The 20,707-nt window shown below is 56.5% G+C and overlaps 1 protein-coding gene across 1 annotated transcript in view; it reads right to left on the reverse strand.

Annotated features, from left to right (window-relative positions):
- Nucleotides 1-723: 723 nt before the first annotated feature.
- Nucleotides 724-20,707, reverse strand: part of Mroh2a (maestro heat like repeat family member 2A) — a 59,578-nt gene continuing 39,594 nt past the window's right edge. The window contains exons 24-41 of the mRNA XM_027956208.2: nucleotides 20,244-20,352; nucleotides 19,389-19,484; nucleotides 15,516-15,620; nucleotides 14,424-14,547; nucleotides 13,816-13,934; nucleotides 12,937-13,089; nucleotides 10,643-10,797; nucleotides 8,037-8,196; nucleotides 7,762-7,955; nucleotides 7,284-7,421; nucleotides 6,777-6,891; nucleotides 5,007-5,156; nucleotides 4,717-4,899; nucleotides 3,788-3,943; nucleotides 2,484-2,615; nucleotides 1,643-1,745; nucleotides 1,312-1,377; nucleotides 724-909 (exon numbers count right to left, since the gene is read on the reverse strand). Of these exons, the coding sequence (XP_027812009.2) occupies nucleotides 794-909; nucleotides 1,312-1,377; nucleotides 1,643-1,745; nucleotides 2,484-2,615; nucleotides 3,788-3,943; nucleotides 4,717-4,899; nucleotides 5,007-5,156; nucleotides 6,777-6,891; nucleotides 7,284-7,421; nucleotides 7,762-7,955; nucleotides 8,037-8,196; nucleotides 10,643-10,797; nucleotides 12,937-13,089; nucleotides 13,816-13,934; nucleotides 14,424-14,547; nucleotides 15,516-15,620; nucleotides 19,389-19,484; nucleotides 20,244-20,352 (2,374 nt within the window). The 3' untranslated portion in view covers nucleotides 724-793. The remainder of the gene's footprint in view (nucleotides 910-1,311; nucleotides 1,378-1,642; nucleotides 1,746-2,483; nucleotides 2,616-3,787; nucleotides 3,944-4,716; nucleotides 4,900-5,006; nucleotides 5,157-6,776; nucleotides 6,892-7,283; nucleotides 7,422-7,761; nucleotides 7,956-8,036; nucleotides 8,197-10,642; nucleotides 10,798-12,936; nucleotides 13,090-13,815; nucleotides 13,935-14,423; nucleotides 14,548-15,515; nucleotides 15,621-19,388; nucleotides 19,485-20,243; nucleotides 20,353-20,707) is intronic.

Below are 20,707 nucleotides of genomic sequence, written 5' to 3' on the forward strand. Positions count from 1 at the left end.
ACTCGGTGGAAGGAAAGCAGCTCTGCTTACAGAACAGCTGGAGACCACTGTCCTAGAGAGGCCCATAGGGAAGGGCTGGCCCTTTGGGCTCTCGGCTGACCTGTGGTGCACCCCGCAGTGCTCAACGGGGGGCTTGAAGGGTGGGTGTGGAAGTCCTGTTTGCCTGCTCTGGGCACAACTCTGTTGACCACCCAAGCGCAGGAGAGTCTCTCCTTACTCTCCTCCCTTCTCCCCTCTCCGTGTTTCTCAGACACGGGGCTGATTTCTCCTTTTCAGCCCTCGGCCAAATTCCGTTCCAGGCCTCACTGGGCTCCCGTTCGACGAGCCCAGGCCACAGGACAAGTGAGGGGGCCTGGGATAAAGATCATGTCCTCTCCAGGGCTGCTGCAGCACTCCACTCTGGCCCAGCCCTCCTCTCAGTGCTGTGCTACCACGAGCTGGACACCCCACCAAAGGCCTGGGGTCCCCGGGAGCAGAGGCTGGACAAGCCAGCCTCCCTGGCCGCTGGGCAGCACCCGGTGTGGTCCTTTTGGGTGGAGGGGCTGTCTGACCCGTGCCAGGGAAAGTGAGAAAGACAGGGCTCGTTAGGGTTGAAGTTTCCGTTGCACCCCCACAACTCACCGTCTGGAGTCCACACCCCAAATGGCAATGGGGGCTTATTTCAATAGAAGAAAATACACTGACTACAAGGTTTATCTTGAAAACTAAATTTTAAACTGTTTGCTGTGCTGTGCGAGCATCCCATGCTCCAAGGAGGCAGCTTCCAGCTCCGTGGGAACCTTAGCACATTCCCTCAGGGGAGGCCAAGTGCCAGTTGCCAGTGCTGGCTACAGCTGTCCAAGACCTTGAGCGTCTCCAGCGCTGCCTTCCTGACCCCGGGATCCGAATCCAGCTGTAGTTCTTGGAGAGCTGGGTGGGAGCACAAAGAGGAAAGGGTCCAGCCTCTGGGAAGACCACACCCCTGTGCCTGGTGCAGCGGGTGGTGGCCACGTGGCCCGGCAGGACTGGACCCCCCCTGGGCATGCAGCCAGGAAATGGCAGGTGGAGCTGCAGTCACTCACAGAACCTGAGGGCAGCGTCAGGGCAGAAGCAGCCCTTGAGCATCCATGAGTGGGGGGAACTCAGGCGGCCAGCAGGCCCCCCCAGGAGGGCCCTCCACAGGCCACCCATCTCATCCCATTCCTCTCCCCCAGACAAGCCCACAGGAAGGCCCAGCTGCCCTCCCAGGCTCCCCAGGGGTTTGCGGAGCCAGCGGGCTCCTTGGGGAGTGTGGGGAGGTCGACTGTGCATAACCGATTGTCCACTACTCACAATTCCGCAGGGCCGGCCAGTCCAGCTTTTTCAGATAGTGAACTGACAACTGCTTCACTATGATCCCTAAAAGGACAGCCAAAGAAATGCCACTGCCCAGGCCAGGTCAGCAGGAGAGCCTATGCAAGAGGCTCTGCCTTACCAAGACGTCAGTGAAGGATTTTGCTGGCCAGGACCAGACTAGGAGGAAGTCTAACTGGAGCCCAGAAGGTAGGCACAGTGGGCAGGCTCGACCTGAGCCCTCGTCCCCACCCTGCCACTGCCCCTGCAGCTAACTGGCTGCCCAGGTGCCCTTCCAGGTCCCTCCTGAATCAAGACATCTTCTGCTCACCTGCCAATTTGCAGGCAGCGATTCTGATCCTTAACAAGTCATTTTTAACATAGGACATTGTTTCCAGAAAGAAGCCATAGAGAACAGCAGGCTTTTTCTGAGTCTGCAAAAAGTAAGTGACATACAACAGCTTTCAGGCTGAGACCTGGAGCCGGGGTGATCACAAGGAGCATCCCCTTCTGTCTGATGCACCAGTGCTCCTGCAGCTGGAAGCCTCTGCCCAGAGACAGCAAGGGTCCATCCCAGCATCACACAGCAGATTCATAGCAGGGCAAGTTAAGGACATTTAGTCCCTGGGTTTGTTCTTGTCTAGGGGGACCATTACATTTATCAGGAACCTGTGCTATCCAAAATGTAGCCACTGGCCATGTGGTCCTTGAACACTTAGAATGTAGCTGGTCTGAATTAAGTATGATATGCCTTCTGGGTTTTGAAGACTGTACCAAAAAAATGTAAGCTATCATAATAATATAAAATTACAATAACAACACATTAAAGTTTATATATTTATATATTAAATATATTGTATGTATTTATAAACGTCTAATAAATATTGTGTGATATATTTATATACTTTATGTATGCCATATTGATAATAATTTTATATATAATATATAAATATATAACATACATGTTGAAATGATCATGTTGGGGCTATATTAGGCTAAGTTAAACACATTAAAATCGATTGGCCCCTTCCTACTTTCTGAATATGGCCACCGGGAAACCTAAACCAGGCGTGTGGCTTGCGAGCTGTCTCCAGGGGACGTTTTGTGTCTAGAAGAGAACCCAGGGCCTCGAGAGGAGAGGCCACAGTGGGGTGTGCCTGCAGCTTCCTCACCAGGATGGAGCACATGCTTGTCTGGAAAACGGTCATCTCCTTGTCGGTTTTGGTGTGGCCTTGCCCCGAGGAGCTCTCCAGGGACCTCCAGCCCCAGAAGTGCACGCACCGAAACATGGTGGCCCTGCAGGCCTGGAGGGACACAGGACAGCCGGGCAGCATGGCATCGGCCCCTGAGCATGGGTCCCATCCTGCCCACCCCGCCCAGCCCCTGCCCACTGCAGGACCTGCTGAGGCCCCGCCCCTGGCCTCTGGCAGGGAGAGGGGGTGTCTCCTAAGAGGGGAGGGTACAGCGCTGGCGTCCCTGCCACCCTTTCTGGGTGTGCTGTCACCCTCGTCCCTGGGGCGTCTCCCATGCCACTGTCTCCGAGAGCACAGTGTGGGCAGAGTGGAGGCTGCGCAGGAGGGACAGCAGTCACCCAGCGCTGATGCTGCCTGCCCCATGTCACCAGGGACCCTGCAGCAGAGTCTGGGCAGAGAGGGGTGACGAGAACCAAACCCGGTCTGGGGAGAGGACTCTGGGATGTCCCTCACCCTGTGAGTGCCATCTGCACCACATCCACCCCATTGCCACCCAGAAACCCAACACTCATAAACAGTGTGCAGGGGACCTGCGACCCCAGAACTGGGGTTTGAGTGCCCTTGGGTGGGTCAGGTGCAACCCCAGGCTTTGAGGGGGGCAGAACACCCCAAGCTCAACCACCTCCCACTGCCCACCCTAGTTTGTGTAGGAGAGAAGGGGGTGGGGTCATGGCTAGAGGGACCCTGTAGAGCCTGGGTGAGAGGTCATAGGGCACGTGAAGAAGGCGGAGTGGGGTGAGTGGCTGTCACACAGGCCCGTGCTCCAGCCAGCCAGGGCTAGGGACTGAGGGGGGAGCATGGGCCTCCCTCTCCTCCCTGCTTTCACTCCACAGCACCCGGGAGCTGGCCCTGCAGAGGGAAGAGACCAGGCCAGGCCCGTCCATGACTCCCAGCCGCCAGACATGGGCCCGCCCCACAGGGAACAGGAGACTTCAGCAGAGTGTTAAGCAGGACAGAGTCCTAACAGCCTAAAGGGACCTGCTAGGAAGAAAGGGGGATGGGGCCGAGGGTGGCCGCAGGCAGAGTCCAGCAGAAGGAAGCCAGGCCCTGTTTCCCACAAAGGCACTTCCTGAGTCGCCCCGAGGGGGCCCTCTCCCAGCCTGCGCGAGGGAGGACATGGACAGCAGCTGGGCTCTGGCGAGGCTGGACATGCCTCCTCCCAAAGGACCGTTTCCTTTTGGGGATGGCGCCACCTTTCAGACAGGGATGAGGGCGAGTCTTACGTGGGCTGTGCTGGAGCAGGGGTCCTGGCAGTGCAGCAGGAGGGGGACCCAGGCCCTCTTCACTTCCCCTTTGAAGAAATGCTTCTTGGAGATCCCGACCATCCTCGCCAGCTTCCCAAAGAGGACGAAGGCCTTCAGCCGCAGCAGCTCGCTCTCCTGGGCCGAGGAGCACAAGCAGGGGCTGGCTCCTGGAGCAGGAAGCCCGCCGGCCGGCCTCCCCAGGCCATTCCAGATGCTTCAGCCCTGCAGGCCTTCTGGACCACCCTGCAGGGAGGAGTCCCTCCCTGGCCAGGGCTCCTGTGGCCCTCCAGGGACTGGGCATGACCTGGTCTGTGGGACCAGCTCTTCCCTGTGCAGGGCGGGAGTGTTTGGGAGGGGTAGGATGGGGAGGAAGCTCTTGAGCTCAAGGGGCCGCAGCCTGAGTCTGCAGCTTAGCACAGGCGTCGGTTCCACGGATCCTACAAGCAGCTCTGCACACATCAGCGGCGAGCAGGCCCTCAGCTCACTGCTCCGGAGCACATCTTCTCGTGAGGGTGAGGAGTCCCCGCCCACCTGCTGAGCAAGCTGAGCGCTGTGCTGTGCCCCAAAAGTTCAGGTATTGGAAACAATCCCTAAAGCCAAATGCTGATGGAATTAGGAGGTGGGCCTTTGGGAAGTAGTTAGGGTTAGATGAAGTCATGAGGGTGGGGTGGGCATTAGTGGCTTCACAGAAGAGGAGGAGAGCTGAGCTCGCACACTTGATCTGTCTGCAGATGATGCAGCGAGAAGGCCCTCACGGGACGTGGGTATCCTGCTCCGGGGGCTTCCTGGCCTCCAGAACCCTGAACTAAATAAATCATCTATGCCTGTGAGTCACCCGGGCTCGAGTATTTTGTTTTAGCAACGGGAAAAACTCTAAGATACTGAGGGAGGCTCTCGGCTGGACTCACATTGTCAAAAAAGACTCTGCACAGCTCAGAGACGGCTTCGAAAGAGGAGCCCATGTCCCCTTCTCGGAGCTCAGCCAGGATTTTGGTCAGGGTCTCCATGCCCTCGACAGTCACACTGCTGCTGGCGGGACCCCTCAGGGAGCCCAGGCACTGTTCCAGCAAGAGCTTCCGATACTGCTTCACCTGGAGGGAAGCAGACAGCTCAGCCTTCACCCTGCAGCCCGGCAGACCTGAGGAGAGGCCCATGCGGCCCTCAGCATCTGGGACCTGGACCCAGGGCATGAAAATACCTTCTTGGGGGCACCAAGGGCCATGTGGCCCAGGGCGCGCAGGGAGAGCACCCGCAGGGCCTCGTCCTCCTCCTGCTCCGCACCCTTCTCCAGCATCATCACTGCCGGTCTCAGCAGCTTCTGCTGATACAGGATCGGGTGGCTCATGAACTGCAAAGGATGAGGTTCCCGTCGGCCCCCGAGGAGGCCCACTTCACAGCAGCGGGGTGCAGCAGGGAATCAGGTACCACCCGGAATGGTCCCTCTGTGAGCAGGAGACGGATGATGCCACCGCCTCCCCCGGGCTGCTGTGAGGGTTCAGTGAGGAAGCACGGTCACCTGCACAGAGACGCACGTTCCTTGCCACTGATTTCTCTAGTTAACACAACAGAGCCGCTGCCCGGGGCCGGTGCCTCCGGTCTGAACTGAAATGCCCGGGACCCTGAATTCTACTCCCTGGGGAGAACCTCACAAAAGCCTTTCTTTTTTAAAGAAAGCTGAAGAGCCAGCCACGGTGGCACGTGCCTGTAATCCCAGCGACTCCCACAGCTGAGGCAGGAGGATGGCAAGTTCAAGGCCAGCCTCAGCAACTTAGAGGGCTGGGGAGAAGCTCAGTGGTTGAGCGCCCCTAGATTCAACCCCCAGTAGTCCCCCCAAAAAAAGAAAGAAAAAAATCATGCATAATTCAGCCCCATCAATATTGAAAGAATTTAAACAACTTGCCTCTTACAAGCTGAACCTAACTTTTTTTAGTAATAATCAGCTGGAATTTAACATTTACCATGCAAACAACATACACGTGATCTCATTTAGTTCCCCTCAGAGACCCCTAAAGTAGGTTCTGCTGTTCTCACTCCAGCAGAGGCAGAAGTTGAAGCCCAGAGACCTTAATGAACTTGCCCAAGGCTGTCCAGCTGTGGGGTGGGGGAAGCTGGATCCTACCGGGGCCCTGTGACTCTAGCCCCCAGGGCCTGCTACCACACCTGTGTAAATCTCTTCCCACCATCATTTTTCGGGGTTCACAGTGGAGGCATGAACACCAGACGAGCCTGAGAACTTGTAAAAGCTTAGAAAGTCTGAGGCTGGTCTTGCACTGGGCTAGGAGTTTTTGTGTGGTCCAAAGCCAAAAGTCGTTTTCATAGTTTTCAATGGTGGAGGGATTTCATGACCGTGGAAGTCGCGTGAAGCTCAAGTGTCAGTGTCCATCAGGAAAGCTTTACGGGATCCCCACCGCACCCACGGTCTCCATAGCACCCGGGGCTGTTTTCCTGCTCAGCAGGGAGGTGCGGTCCTACTAGGAGGAGCTCCACACAAAGCTTGCTGCCGTCCTGGGCTCTGGGGTTCCTGGGGCCCATCGGACTTCATGCGCCCAGTAAAGTCTCCCTCACAGTCTCTGGTCAGTTCCCTCAGGACTCACGAACCCTCCCCTGGCAGAGCAGCTGGGCCACATGGCTGTGGCCCTCCCACCTTCCTGGCTGGCGAGGCTGGTGGCCTCTCAGAGCCTCCTGTGCAAAGCCTTCGGTGGATCCCATGGTGCCTCCGCTGGCCCAGGTCATTCCCCTCCCCTTGCCAAGCCTCGGCTGCCCGTCTTGGGCACGGGCCATGTCAGCCTCTCCCCACAGTGCCCACCCCGCACTACTCCTGGACCAAGGAGCGAAGGAGTCAAGGAGCATGCAAAGGAGGAAGCTCAGAGGACCCTCAGCCACTGGGTGCCTGCCTCAGAGGCCAGCCATCGCAGGAGAGCCCAGGACACCACCCCCCCCGCCCACCCCACAGGGCCACGGGCCTCACCTCCACGCAGACGGCCGTGCTGCTGACGCGGCAGCTCAGGACTTCGGAGGCCATGCCCCTGAGCACCAGCTCCGACAGCCTCAGCCTGTCGCTCTCCATGTCCTGCAGGCACAGCCTGTGAAGGACACCAGGGTGCTACCACTGCTCTGCAGCTTGGCGCTGGCTGGGGGTCTGAGGGGCTTAGTAGGGGCTGTCAGTGAAATGCTCTGTCTCCATCTGCTTTTCTAAAAGTGGGACGGGATGAGGGCTGTTCGTGGTGATCAGGACCCAGGAGGGGCTGCCCAGGCGGGTCCTGCTGCTAGCCCCTCCTCTCCCTGACCTCACATCTGCTCTGGAGCAGGAAGTTTTGAACGAAAGGTTCCCACTGTCCTACAGTGCACTGCCACCCCAGAGTCTGGGACACAGGTCAGTGTGGCAGTGTCCCCAGATGCAAGGCATCCAGCGGTGCCAGTCACAAAGGCCTTCTGTCCCACAGTGCCCTCCACCCCATGAGAGCCTGGGCCCCACCTGGCCAGCAGGCCCACTCCCTCCAGGAAGGTCAGGCTGTCCTCCAGCAGTGCCCACACAGACTGCTCTTCCAGGGCGTGCAGCAAGCGCTCGTTGTTGATTCTCTTGAGCAAAAGCTGCATGGACTTGATGGTGATCCTGAAGGAGGTGGCAGGTCTGATGTACTGCTGGGCTCCGGGCCCCTGCTCTCCTGTCTGGGAGGTGGGGATCCCAACCCCTGCTGGGCCCCATGCAAAGAGCTGAGGGGGCCAAGTGGGTCTGCAAACTGAAACCCACGCCAGCTGGACATACATAAAAGGGATGGTGAAATCAGCCTCCAGAAACTCCCCACCAGGAGGAGGAACCTACGCCCCCTCATGCAGGTGACTCATGGGCCCAGACAGCTGCTCAGGGAGGTCCAGCCGTGGAGGCCAGGTCCAGCCCAAGCCTGCTGCCTGTACTCCATGGACCACCCACCTGCCCACCGGCCCTCAAGCACCTCTCTAGGTTTATCTCCTCGGGCAGGGTCCCCGTGTGGACCAGCCTCCAGGTCTTCAGGACAGGTGAGGCGGCCTCGGGCCTGAGGCTGCTGCTGAGCTGCAGCAGGAGGGTGTAGATGAGGTCAGGGAACAGGTCCCGGAGCTTGTCCTCCCTGTCCAGCTTCTCCAGGAGCAGATGGATGGTGCACAGGGTCTGAGGGGAGAAGGGCCAGAGGTGTTGGGAATTCTACGCTGAGACCTCTGAGAAGACCCAGGGCCTGCCCCTGGCACTCACCATCAGGGGGTCCACTGCGGCCAGGCGCCAGATGTCAGCCTTGGAGGTGGCGTTTACCCTGGGGGTGAACCGCGACTGCAGGCGGCCCATCAAGCCGTGGAGCATAGTCCGTGCAAAAGGCACATTCTGTGCCGCAGTCAGCCACACCTCCGTCAGGTGGCTAGCCAAAGACAGGCACAAGGTCAGTGGGTTTTCTGCCATGTGCCCTGGTAGGGAGAATCCCTTTCAACCCCTTGGCAGGGCCCCAGCTACTATCTGAACTCTGGGAGCTGAACCTCAGGGAGGTGGTGTTAGTCTGCGTAATTAGAACCCAGGTCCCTGACTGCATGCTCAGGCCCCTTTTTCTGCCCAGGCTCATAGTCCTGCTGGGAAAGCCATGGCCCCCTTGGAACACCTGGGGTCCCACTGGTTATGTTTGAAGACTGTAAGGACAGAAATACTTCCAAGGACCCAACGCATGTCAGGCAGTTTGCTGATGTTATTTTATCAGCTAATTCTCCCAATGAGTCTTAGAGGAAGGTATTTTTCTCTCCCTATGCTACAGAAAAGGAGAATAAGGCTTTCAGAAGTCAGGTGACCAGCCACACTACAAGAGGAAATGTCTTCCTTGTCCTCAAGTTCAAGTCTCTGGCTCTACTGCCCAGGATGGTGTCTGAATGCGCCAGGTACAGAGGGACAGAGGTGGGAATCAGTAGGTTATAAAGGGCTAAAGCAAAAGTCTAACAAGGCTGAACAGAACAAAGAGACTCGTAAACTGCCTATTCCAGCCCTCCACACCACATGCACAAGCACAGGGAGGTGAGTTTGGGGCTGTGGAAAGAGTAGAGGGGAGGGGGTCAGAGGTAGAAATCAGATGAGGGGCCCAAAAGACACTCGCTAGGGCCGAGGGTAAAGAGATCATGGGGGTCAGGAAACAGGGCCCTCAGTCCCATAATGGCAAGAAGCTGGATTCTACCACAGTCGCCTGAAACTGGAGGAGCTCCACCTGACTGCAGTCTCCTGAGGCCCCGAGTGAATTGCCACCTAAGTGCTCACTCCTGACCTTCACAAACTGTGAGGTTGTAAGGAGCATCTGCAGTAGACATGCTGGAACATGCTGGGACTCAGCTGGCCATAAGGAACAGCAGCCACTGAGCTGCTTGGTCACGTCTGCTTGCAATTGATAAGGAGCTGTGAGGGCCACTAGCCACAGGGATGCTTAGCAATGACTGGCTACAACTGACAGGGAGCCCAGCTCCCTGGACATGCACAAAGAACATGCCAGCTGCAATTACATCACCTCACTGGACATAACCAATGGACATTGACTTTCACTGGATGTAACCAATCACCAACGTACGCCACCAACTTGGAACTCTATTTAAATTGCTGGTCCTGCCACATTGAAGAGTTTTTTCTCCAAGGACATTGGTGAGACTGGCCACCTTGCTGTCTGTCCCTGGACTGACTTCACCATTCCCTGATGTCCAGCCATGGGCTGGAGAGAACCACCGGATCAGGACAACGTTTGCTCTTGGCTAAGAGAAGTCGCAAGGCATCGGAGGTATTTGGGGGCTCGTGGTTGCCCTGGGATTGTGTGCTGTGCTTATAGTGTTTAATCAGTGCACACTGAAGGCTAGTCGGGGTGTTCCTGCACAGCCAGCACTTTTTGCATTAATTGTTTATATTTGATGATTGGTGTGGTCGATAAACACTTGCATTTAAAGACAGTCTGCCTCTGAGTAACTATTGATAGCCCTGCTCACGACAGGGTGTTCAAAGCTACTAAGTTGGGGGCATTTATTATGCAGTGATAGCTGACCAAAACAGATGTTGGTCAACCATCAGTAGCCACCAGGAATGCCAGTAGGACCTAGGGACACACTACTAGGAGTGCACTACCCTCTGCCCCTACTTTCCAGCACTGCTCCAAGTGCCACCAACCCTCATTAAATTAAATCACAAAACCTGAGCTGCACTCCCACCTGACCCTGCAGGGCTCCTTTAGGAGTGGAAGGTCAGCCCTGGCTGTGGGCCTGAGGCCTGGGTTTGGCTTACAGCCTCTTAGTGTGACATCCCCCTCATCTTACTGGGGCAGCACAGCCTAGCTGCTCTTGGGGGACTCCTGCCTCTTTCTGGGCCTCCCCTGGTGAGTTCCAGTGCTGTCCCAAACACAGTCCCCACCTTCAGCGAGACCCCGCCCCCACACAGGACATTGTGGAGGAGCTGGCTCCCAGAGACGCCTCCAGGACGAGGGGCTGCCCTGCGGCTCCTGGTAAACCCCTTCCCCTCTGAGGCCACATTTTAAAAGGAACAGGGACTGGAGCATCTCAGGGGCTTTCTCAGGCTGTGGCTCATCTGCCTGAGGCTCTGTCCCCACAGGAAAGGAAAGGGCCGCCATCAGGGGACAGTACTGGACTTCCTGGCCTGACCCAGACAGGACAGCCAGGACACGTGAGGACCTACAGCTCCCAGAGTCCAGCGGGTGTGATGAGGCTTTGGAAGTCTGGCCTCTGGGTCAGTGGTTCCCTGGAGGCTGGGGACCCCTTAATGAGATGCAGGTAATTGGCTTTGACCCCCCCTGGGCCCAGGCTTCTGGGACATGTCCTCCTCCTTTGGGCACCCACCTCTCCATGGGCAGGGGCTGCCTCAAGAGTGATGTGAGCACAGTCTCCTGGTGGTAGTGAGCCAGCAAGAGGATGCCTTCAATGAGAAGGCGCCGCACCTCCGGGTGGTCCACCACTGGCAGGTGGACCAGGATGGCGCCCAGGATCTCAGCCACCTGGGGAGGGGGCAGGCATCACTGGGGCATCAGGCCCTGTGGGACACCTCTCCCTGAGGGAGAACAGTGGGCAGGGCAAGACTCCAGGACCCTCCCCAGCATCAACACCAGAACCTCTCCTCTTTCATCTCTTCCTTGGACTCAGGGTGAGGGGTGAGCCCCAGGAGAGGGACATGTCCCATGGCCTCTGGGTGCTGTCAACATGTTGCCTCTACTCTAGCTATGTCCTCCTCCTCTCCTCCTCCTCCTCCCCTCCTCCTCCTCCTCTCCTCTTCCTCCTCCCCCCCTCCCCCTCCCCCTCCTCCTCCTCCCCCCTCCCCCTCCCCTCCTCCTCCCCTCCTCCTCCCCTCCTCCCCTCCTCCCCTCCTCCTCCTCTCCACCTCCTCCTCCTCCCCTCCTCCTCCCCTCCACTTCCCCTCCACCTTCTCCTCCTCTCCTCCTCCTCCTCCTCCTCTCCTCCTCCTCTCCTCCTCCTCCCCTCCTCCTCCCTCCTCCTCCCTCCTCCTCCTCCCCTCCTCCTCCTCCCCTCCTCCTCCTCCTCCTCCTCTCCTCCTCCTCCTCCTCCTCTCCTCCTCCTCCTCTCCTCCTCCTCCTCCTCTCCTCCTCCTCCTCCTCCTCTCCTCCTCCTCCTCTCCTCCTCCTCCTCTTCTCCTCCTCCTCCTCCTCTCCTCCTCCTTCTCCTCCTCTCCTTCTTCTCCTCTCCTCCTCCTCTCCTCTTCCTCCTCCTCCTTCTCCTCCTCCTCCTCCTTCTCTTCCTCTCCTCCTCCTTCTCCTCCTCTCCTCCTCCTCCTCTCCTCCTCCTCCTCCCCTCCTCCTCCTCCTCTCCTCCTCCTCCTCTCCTCCTCCTCCTCTCCTCCTCCTCCTCCTCCTCTCCTCCTCCTCCTCTCCTCCTCCTCCTCCTCTCCTCCTCCTCCTCTCCTCCTCCTCCTCTTCTCATCCTCCTCCTCCTCTCCTCCTCCTCTCCTCCTCCTCCTCCTCCCCTCCTCCTCTCCTCCTCCTCCCCTCCTCCTCCTCCTCCCCTCCTCCTCCTCCTCCTCCTCCCCTCCTCCTCCTCCTCCCCTCCTCCTCCTCCTCCTCTCCTCCTCCTCCTCTCCTCCTCCTCCTCCTCCTCCTCCTTCTCCTCCTCTCCTCCTCCTTCTCCTCCTCTCCTCCTCCTTCTCCTCCTCTCCTTCTCCTCCTCTCCTCCTCCTCTCCTCTTCCTCCTCCCCTCCTCCTCCTCCTCCCCTCCTCCTCCTCCTCCTCCTCCCCTCCTCCTCCTCCTCCTCTCCTCCTCCTCCTCCTCCTCCTCCTCTCCTCCTCCTTCTCCTCCTCTCCTCCTCCTTCTCCTCCTCTCCTCCTCCTTCTCCTCCTCTCCTCCTCCTTCTCCTCCTCTCCTTCTTCTCCTCTCCTCCTCCTCTCCTCTTCCTCCTCCTCCTTCTCCTCCTCCTCCTCCTTCTCTTCCTCTCCTCCTCCTTCTCCTCCTCTCCTCCTCCTTCTCCTCCTCTCCTCCTCCTTCTCCTCCTCTCCTTCTTCTCCTCTCCTCCTCCTCTCCTCTTCCTCCTCCCCTCCTCCTCCTCCTCCTCCCCTCCTCCTCCCCTCCTCCTCCTCCTCCTCCTCTCCTCCTCCTCCTCCTCTCCTCCTCCTCCTCCTCTCCTCCTCCTCCTCCTCCTCTCCTCCTCCTCCTCCTCCTCCTCTCCTCCTCCTCCTCTCCTCCTCCTCCTCCTCTCCTCCTCCTCCTCCTCTCCTCCTCCTCCTCCTCCTCTCCTCCTCCTCCTCCTCCTCTCCTCCTCCTCCTCCTCCCCTCCTCCTCTCCTCCTCCTCCCCTCCTCCTCCTCCTCCTCCTCCTCCCCTCCTTCTCCTCCTCCCCTCCTCCTCCTCCTCCTACTCCTCCTCCTCTCCTCCTCCTCCTCCTCCTACTCCTCCTCCTCCTTCTCCTCCTCTCCTCCTCCTTCTCCTCCTCTCCTCCTCCTTCTCCTCCTCTCCTCCTCCTTCTCCTCCTCTCCTCCTCCTTCTCCTCCTCTCCTTCTTCTCCTCTCCTCCTCCTCTCCTGTTCCTCCTCCCCTCCTCCTCCTCCTCCTCCTCCTCCGCCCCAGGGCTGTGGGAGAGGCAGTCTCAGGAGTCAGCCCCAGCCCCACCCAGGGCCCTGGGCAGTTGTGCCACCTTATCCTCCAGCTCCCTGGCCCGCATCTGGAGGAAGGTGCCTATCCAGGTGACAGCAGCCTTGTCGTGCGGCAGGTCCATGGCCCCGATGTTCTCACAGAGTTTCTGGATGAGTGAGACCACCTCGTCACAGTTAAACTCCATGCAGACCACCTAGGATCAGAGCACAACCGAGTTCCAGCCCGCTCCCCTGGCTCCTCCTACTCCACCCAGGAGGCATGGCCATGGCCCTCTTGGGACTCCCTGCCCAGCTTCTCACTGTGCTGACAAGGTGCTCAGACAGCAACTCAGCACCTCCCACATCAAAGCACTCCCACAACCAACCTCTCCCAGTCCTCGCCGCCTGCCTCCCGCCCTCCCTGAACCCCACACAGGATGCTCCCGCACAAATCTCCTGTCCCCACTCCACTGCCCTGCAGCCTGCCTGGCCTGCGCCCTGAGCCCTGTGCTCATCCTGCCTCCCCAAAAGCCCCCTTTGCACCAGGAAGCAGCTCCGCCCTCAGGCAAAGGGGAGCTCACGACCGAAGGCCTGTTTGCAGGGAAGGTGCCTATCCAGGTGACAGCAGCCTCGTCTGGGCACTTCCTTTCATTAGTGTGACATTAGCACACAGGACTGCTCTGGACCATTCCTGTGGCCCTCTCCATGCTCAGCGCAGCACATTGTAAGTGCCAGGAGGACTTGGCCAGGAAATGTTAGGCACCATCTCTGTGCTCAGCGCCCCAGTGAGGAGCCCTACACAGGTCATTGAGTACGGATATATCCCTTGGACAAAAGGCTGGGGAGGTAGCAACCCCTAGAGGAGAACATGGGAGACACAGACAGCCCAGGAAAGCCCACCCCAAGAGATGGCCAGAGGCTGGGGACCAGCCGGTGATCACCTTGGCAATCCTGGAGGAGGCACAGAAGACCTTGTCGGCGTTTGTGTCCTGGATGTCCTCCTTGCATTTCTCCAGCTCCTTCTCCTTGGCAGCATCCCATAAGGAGCAGGTCTGGCTTGCTGTTGGGAATACAATTTCAGACCTGGTGGGCAAGGACGGGGTCTGGCCGAGGCCACTCTGCGGCAAACTCCTGCCCTGGCTGCAGAGGCCTGCGCCACCCTCCAGCATCGGCACATCCCATCCCTCTTGCACCTGCTCTCGCTGTTCTTCCAGGGGTGGCCTCTGCCCACACCTCCTCTAGCACAGCTCAGCCCCCCTGCGTCCCCCTGTGCTCAGCTCCAGCCAGTCCCACTGTATCCTGGGTATCCGTAGCTGACCTGGCCCAGCACAGCCTTTAGTGCATCAACCCCTGGGTCTCTCCTTCTGGAACCTTCTGTGGCCTCTTGGTGCACTCTGGCCCCCTCCACTCTCCTCTGGCAGCCCTGTTTGTCTCCCACCCACCCCACAGACAGTCACACTGCCCCAGGGCAGGCCTGCAGCCGACCCTCCCCCTGCAGCCTGCCTCTTTGCCTGCAGAGGCCGGCCCTCATGGCCTGCTCTCCCCATACCGTGAAGATCTAGCAGGCTGGACAGGATATTAGTTGAGGCCACGCGTGTTCTTTGGTGGGTATCACAGGTGCATGGGGCAATGAGTCCAACCAGTGTGCCAAACTGCCCCAGCTTCAGGGGAATCTGAGGGACAGGGGACAGCAGGGCTCACACCTCTGTCCTCACACATACCTGGGGCTGCCCAGAGGCAGCACGATGACAGCTAGAGAGGATGAACCCTGTGCTGGGCACCCTGCTCTGGGTACAGGAAGGCTACCCCATCCACCTCCTCCAGGCTTCAGTCTCCCAGCGCCACGGTATGGCGCTGCAGGAGGTCAGCCAGGATCAGGGTCCGGCCTCGGGACACGCCCTGAGTCAGCTCTGCCCTGCTCATTGCTCTGAGCTGGGGCCCAGTTTCTATATCCAGGCCCCTGTCTCATTCCTGTAAAATGGGCCTCCCCACTCACTAGCTGAGTGGCCTGGGCAGGAGACATGGCCTCTCAGTTCCTCACGTTCCCTGTCTGTAAAGTGGAGCAAACAATGGCGCCTCCTCTTTCGGGGACATTATGAGAACAGATCACGGAATCCAGGTCACGTGTCCTGACAGTACCTGGCCTGACATGGCCTTAATGTTGGCCATAGCTCCTGCCGCACTTGGCCAAGCTGCTCCCACCTCCATCCAGGTGCCCCAGGGTCTCACCCACACGACCCCCAGGCCTGAGGTTGTGCTGCACCTCAGCCCTGGGACACCATCCTCCCACCCTCAGCCATGCCCAGGGTGTGGTGCTTGTCAAGCCATTTGTGACTGTGGCAATGCACTCCCTCGTTCTAAGTGGACTTCTTTTTCCACTCATGTTTCAAACGTGAGTGTCCTCTTTGGTTTTTAAAGAGGGCCTCACCATGGCTAAGCCTCAGGCTCACTAACCTGGTCCAGGCCAAGCTGCTGGCCTGTCCTCTCCCCACTGCCCCGCCCAGAGCCCGGGGCTTGCTCATGGCAGCCTCTTCCCAGGGGCTCTTCAAGGGCAGAATTTGACTTCAGAAGCTCCCAGAGAGAGAGGAGTTCTAGGAGGTCAGAGTGGCGGGCTGAGCTGGGCTGGGGACCCTGGACTCACGCAGACGCCGACACTTTGCACGTAGATCTGCATGAGATAGAGGTGGAGGTTGGTGGCCTTCTCCCGTTCCCATTCTTTCTCTGACAAGATCCACTTCTCCAGGAGCTATGTGTAGAGCCCAGAACACAGAAGTGGGCTTTCAAATCCTGGGCAGCCCTACCCTGGCCAGCTTTGGCCCTCCTGAAACCTCCCACTCTGAGTTTGACTTTCAGTGCTTCTGCATGGCTCCAGGCACGTCTGGATTCTTTACAGGCTTACTATGGAGGAAAACGAGGCTGAGGGCAGAGGGGGGTCCCCAGCATCTTCACAGGGATGGTATTGGGCTGCTGTGTTGAGCCTGGCTCCAAACATCTGCCTTAAACGAGGGGCCGGGAGCACAGCCCACCACACTCCAGATGGGCCTGTCAGAGCCGGGGACATTGCTATTGTGGCTTGCATCTTGCGTGCTTCCCAAAGGCCCTGTGCCAAGGGCGCAGCCTCCAGCCTGGAACACCCCTGGGAAATGGCAGAACTGATAGACCCAACCTGATCTTTTCTTAAAATTGGGAGCCATCTTGCCACAAAGCCATGAAAAGATCATTTCGGCTTTACTATAAATTACTGCAAATTCTGAACCTGCTTGGAATGCCTGCCCGTGCCTTGAACTCACCCATGCCTGGCTCTCTGACCAGATAGCAGCCCTCTCTGAAACTTCAGTGACACCTCATAAATATCGGCCTTCCCTGGCCAGACAGCGACCCTCTCTGAGGCTCTAATGGTCCTCATAAATTCTCATGTTGGGGCCAGCAAAACATGTAAACTACCATTAGTGTGATGCTTGTCAGAGTTCTGTTATCTGTAACCCCCCTTTTGTGTAACTTTCTGGGCTATAAAGCTGGGCTGTAGGAAAGCTGGGGTGCTGTCTTGTTCCCGCCGTTTTGGGAGGGAGAGGCAGCCCGGCCGGTCGAAATAATAAGCTTGCTTTAATTTGATTTTAATTGGAGTCAGTGGTCTTTTCTTGCGTCCTGGTCTAACAGAACCTTCGGAGGTGAGGCCTAGTGGAAAGAAGCTAGGTCACTGGGGGTGTCCTTGGGGGTGTCCTCGGACGGCGGTTGGGACCCTGGATCCTTCCTCCCTTCCTCTTTGCTTTCCTGTGGCCACGAGGTGAGCAGACCCCTCAGCCAGGCACTCCTGCCGTGATGCTCCGCCCTGCCGCAGGCTCAAGGAAAGGGAGCCGGCCCACCACGGGCTGAATGCTGAGGAACCAGGAGCCAAAAGCACACTTCCTCCTCCTAAGCTGATTTGCCCAGGCGGTTTGTCACAGCCATGGAAAGCTGACTAACGATTACTATGGAACAAGAGGGCCACGAATCACCACAAAGGGTCAGTTCATCTCGAAGTCACAGCAGTCCTCGATGTTTCCATACCCAGTAGCACTGCTAAAGGATACATGGAGCAGAAATGCGTAGCACTGGAAAGAGAAACCCATAAGTCCACAGTGACAGTCAGAGGTCAGCTCCTCTCTCTCAGTAACTGAGAGAACCAGAAGGCAGAATGTCATAAAAGACAGGAAACAATGCTACCAGTCAGCTTGGCCTGATTGGCTTTAACTGAGAAACTGATGTTGAGAAACCAGCCTCTACCTCAGAGCAAAGCCTGTCCAAGGAAGGGGGCATGACCCTTGTCCTTGGAAAAACCCACAGAGCACTCCTAGGCACATTCCCACCCTGCTGAGTTGTTTATCTACAAATAACAAGAGAGATCTGCTGGGCCTGGTGTCCCTGACTCAGTCAGGCTAGGTGGGGAGCCATAGCAACCCCCTAGCAACCACCAATCAGCATGAGTCAGGGAAAATACCTGGGATGCCAGATGACCCTCCCAGTAGTTTATGGTGGTTGATAACATGTTGGGAAACCATGTAGTTCAGCATGTACACCCCTCTTGGCTTAAACCCATCAGTTCAAATGAATCCTCCTCTTGTAGTAACCAATCACCCCTACCCAACTTGTTCCCGCCAGTGAATGTGCTAATCATGTTTTAGAGTTGTTATTTGATTTTCCCTCGGTGTGTGATGATTTGCTAAGAGATGCTAGGATGTATGTGAAGTCCCTGCCTTCTCCAAAGAATGTATAAAACTGCTGCAAACCCTGGGCTCGGGGCCTCTCAACGTCACCAGTTGCTGTGTGCGCGGAGGACGGTGCTAGCTCGCAATAAACACCTCTTTGCTGCTTACATCGATCTTGGTCTCTGGTGATCTTTTGGGGGTCCCGAATTCAAGCATAACATTAATTCATGAGGAAAGGACAGTCCTTCCAACAAATGATGCTGTAACAACTGGCTACCCACATGCCAAGACACTAAAATTCAATACACTTTGACCTGTGCCTCACATCATACAAAATAATTCAAAGTGTATCCTATTAACTCAAAATCTATCAGAGATTAATGTAAAATATATCAGAAATGTAATTATAAAACCTGAAAATATAAAACTTCTAGAAGAAAACACAGGAGAGAATCACTGTGATCTGAGGTTAGGGAAAGATTTCTTAGACTTGACACCCAAAACATGATCCATAAAAGAACAAAAATCAAACTTCATCTAAATTTAAAAAGTCTCTTCATCACAAGACACTGGGGAATTTAGGAAAAGAAAAGCCACAGATTAGAAGAAAATATTTTTAAATCCTGTAACTGGCATACTATACCCAGAATATATTAGACCTCTAAAGGATCAGTAACAAGAAAGCCCAATTTAAAAACAAAAGAACCATCCAGTGCCTTTCAAAAACGCCAAGCTTAAAAAGACAAGGACAAAGGGAGGAACTGTTCCAGATTAAAGGAGAAGAAAGAGACACACGACCAAAGCGTGCAAGGGACTGGTCTTGGGAGTGGCTATCAAGGACCCTATTTGGGGCAATTAGTGAAATTTCAATATGGATCATTGTTTTTAACAGAGCAATGTAGCAACAATCAGTGCCCTGATTCTGATCATGGTCCTGTGGTGATAGATCATTCTTGATCTTGAGGTGAGTAGTTATGAGTAGTTACCTTCCCATGCTTCAAAACGTGTGTGTGTGTGTGTGTGTGTGTGTGTGTGTGTGTGATGAGGAAGAGCCAGAGGGGAGAATGTGGAGAAACGTTAAGAATTACGGATTGGGGGAAATGTGACTTTATACTCTTGCAGTTTTTCAGCAGACGTGAAATGTAATCAAAACAAAACCACAGAAGCCAGAATTAGAAAGGCAGTCAGTGTAGATAGTAAATCGAGTCAGGTCGGATCTAAGAGGCGAATTTTGAGTGAGTCTGGGAAGTTGGGGACTGTCCCCTGAGGGATCTTATCAAGAACCTACCCCTCCTCCAACCTGTTGCCAAGGTGACCTGTCCCAGGAACTGCCCCTCCCTACAGGGAGCTATAAGGTTGTTGATGTGTCCTTGTCTACTCCATCCTGCCCTTCCCCCTTCAGCCCACCTCTTTCCCACCTTCTGGCCTCTGAGCATTCCTGGCCCTAGTCACACGTGCAGGAAGGAGAAAGATTAGGGGGGAAAGCAGGAGAACAAAAGATCCTAGGACACATAAAAAGTGCAGAACACGAACGTCACCCTGGGGACCCCAGGATACCAGCTATGGCCCCCTCCTCCCTCCTGGGGGAAGCCTATGACACAGGCTTTTTAAATAAACCCTGCTTTATCTGCTTGCCTCGGGTGCTCCTCTAATGTTCAGACTTCAACATGTGGGGAAGCAGGACTCGTCACCAATAACCCACCGATAACCAGCGGTGTCACCACTACAATGTATTGATGCACCACCCTGCTTCCCACAGTCTGGCCCTCGAGCCTCCTCCCTGGAAGAGTGACCACCTCTTGCTCCCCACCCTTGGCCAGGCCACTCACGTGCACCATCTCCTGCAGTCCCCGGGGGTCCAGCTGCCTCTGCATGAGGCTCTCCATCAGCTGCTCCAGAGACCTCAGCATGTTGGCATACAGAGTCTAAGGCCAAGAGACAGAAGGGCAGCCATGAGGGCTACACACAGTCAGCCACTGGGCTCTGCAGGAATCCATGCCAGAGTGCAGAGGGGAGAGGGCCTGATGGCCAGCCCTGAACAGCTGCCCACAGTGAGCTATTTACTCTCATCTTCCCATGTGAAGTGCAAGACCATCTTGTAAGAGGAACCCATCTCACAAAACTAGAGCCCAATTCCCCCAACTCCTTATCCTATGACCAGCCTTTGAAGCAGAGGTGGCCACTTCCAGTGTTCTGCATCCGTTCTCTTCCAGTGTTGCTGGTCCCTCCAGTGAGGGACCACATGTCCCAGGACCCTGCGTCTAGCTGGAGTCATGTGACTGCCTTCTGGACCATGGAAGGACAGAATGGGTCACAAATTTTCCATGCTTTCTCTTTCCCCATGTCCAGGTGGGAAATCAATACCCACCAGGACCCTAGGAGCTATGCTTTGGAGATGGTGGGGGCCCCTGTCAGCCTGGATTCGTGACAACTGCATGAAGCAGAGCCACATTCTACCTCACTGACAACTGGGCTTTGCTTGGATGAGAAACTTTTATCTGGTTGCACCACTGAAGTTTGGGGGTTTATCTGTTACAGCAGCTAGTATTACCTGGTATTTACTAGTAGAGCCCTCTACACCTTGCTGCCTCTAACCACGTGGCCCAGGAAGGTGGACTCTGCCCATGTCAAAGTAAACACCCAGGTTCTGACCCAGAAAAAGAGGTGGCCAAGAAGGTACCTACCTTAATAGACTCGTTGTCCTCTCCAGGGGGTCGGAGAGAAATGACAGAATGTAAACTGATATCCATCAGCTCGTTACTTTCTTCTATGGAGTAGAAAGGCTGCAGTTTGCTGTGGAAAGAGGCATTGACAAGAGGAGAGTCACTGAGGAGTGGAACCTGTGCTGCCCACAACCCAGCCAGAGGCACATCCCATCCCTGCCCAGGGGCCCTGTCTGCTGCCCACCAGCCTCCAGTGCTGTATCTCTGAACGAAGCAGAGATTCAAGGGGTCCCAGGTCACTTCTCCCACTTCCAGTGCCTGCTTTGAACTTGTGAATCTCCTTCCTCCCCAATCTCAGTCAGAGAAAATCTGGTGCCAACCCCGGATTTTCAAGGTGTGATACTTGGTGTTTGTTAGCCACAGAAACTCTGGCCGCTGCAGGCCTAGTAGTGAACCAAAGCCTCTGGGGTGCACCGGCTTCCTGT

The sequence above is a fragment of the Marmota flaviventris genome, chromosome 11, assembly GCF_047511675.1.
Source record: "Marmota flaviventris isolate mMarFla1 chromosome 11, mMarFla1.hap1, whole genome shotgun sequence".
NCBI lineage: Eukaryota > Metazoa > Chordata > Mammalia > Rodentia > Sciuridae > Marmota > Marmota flaviventris.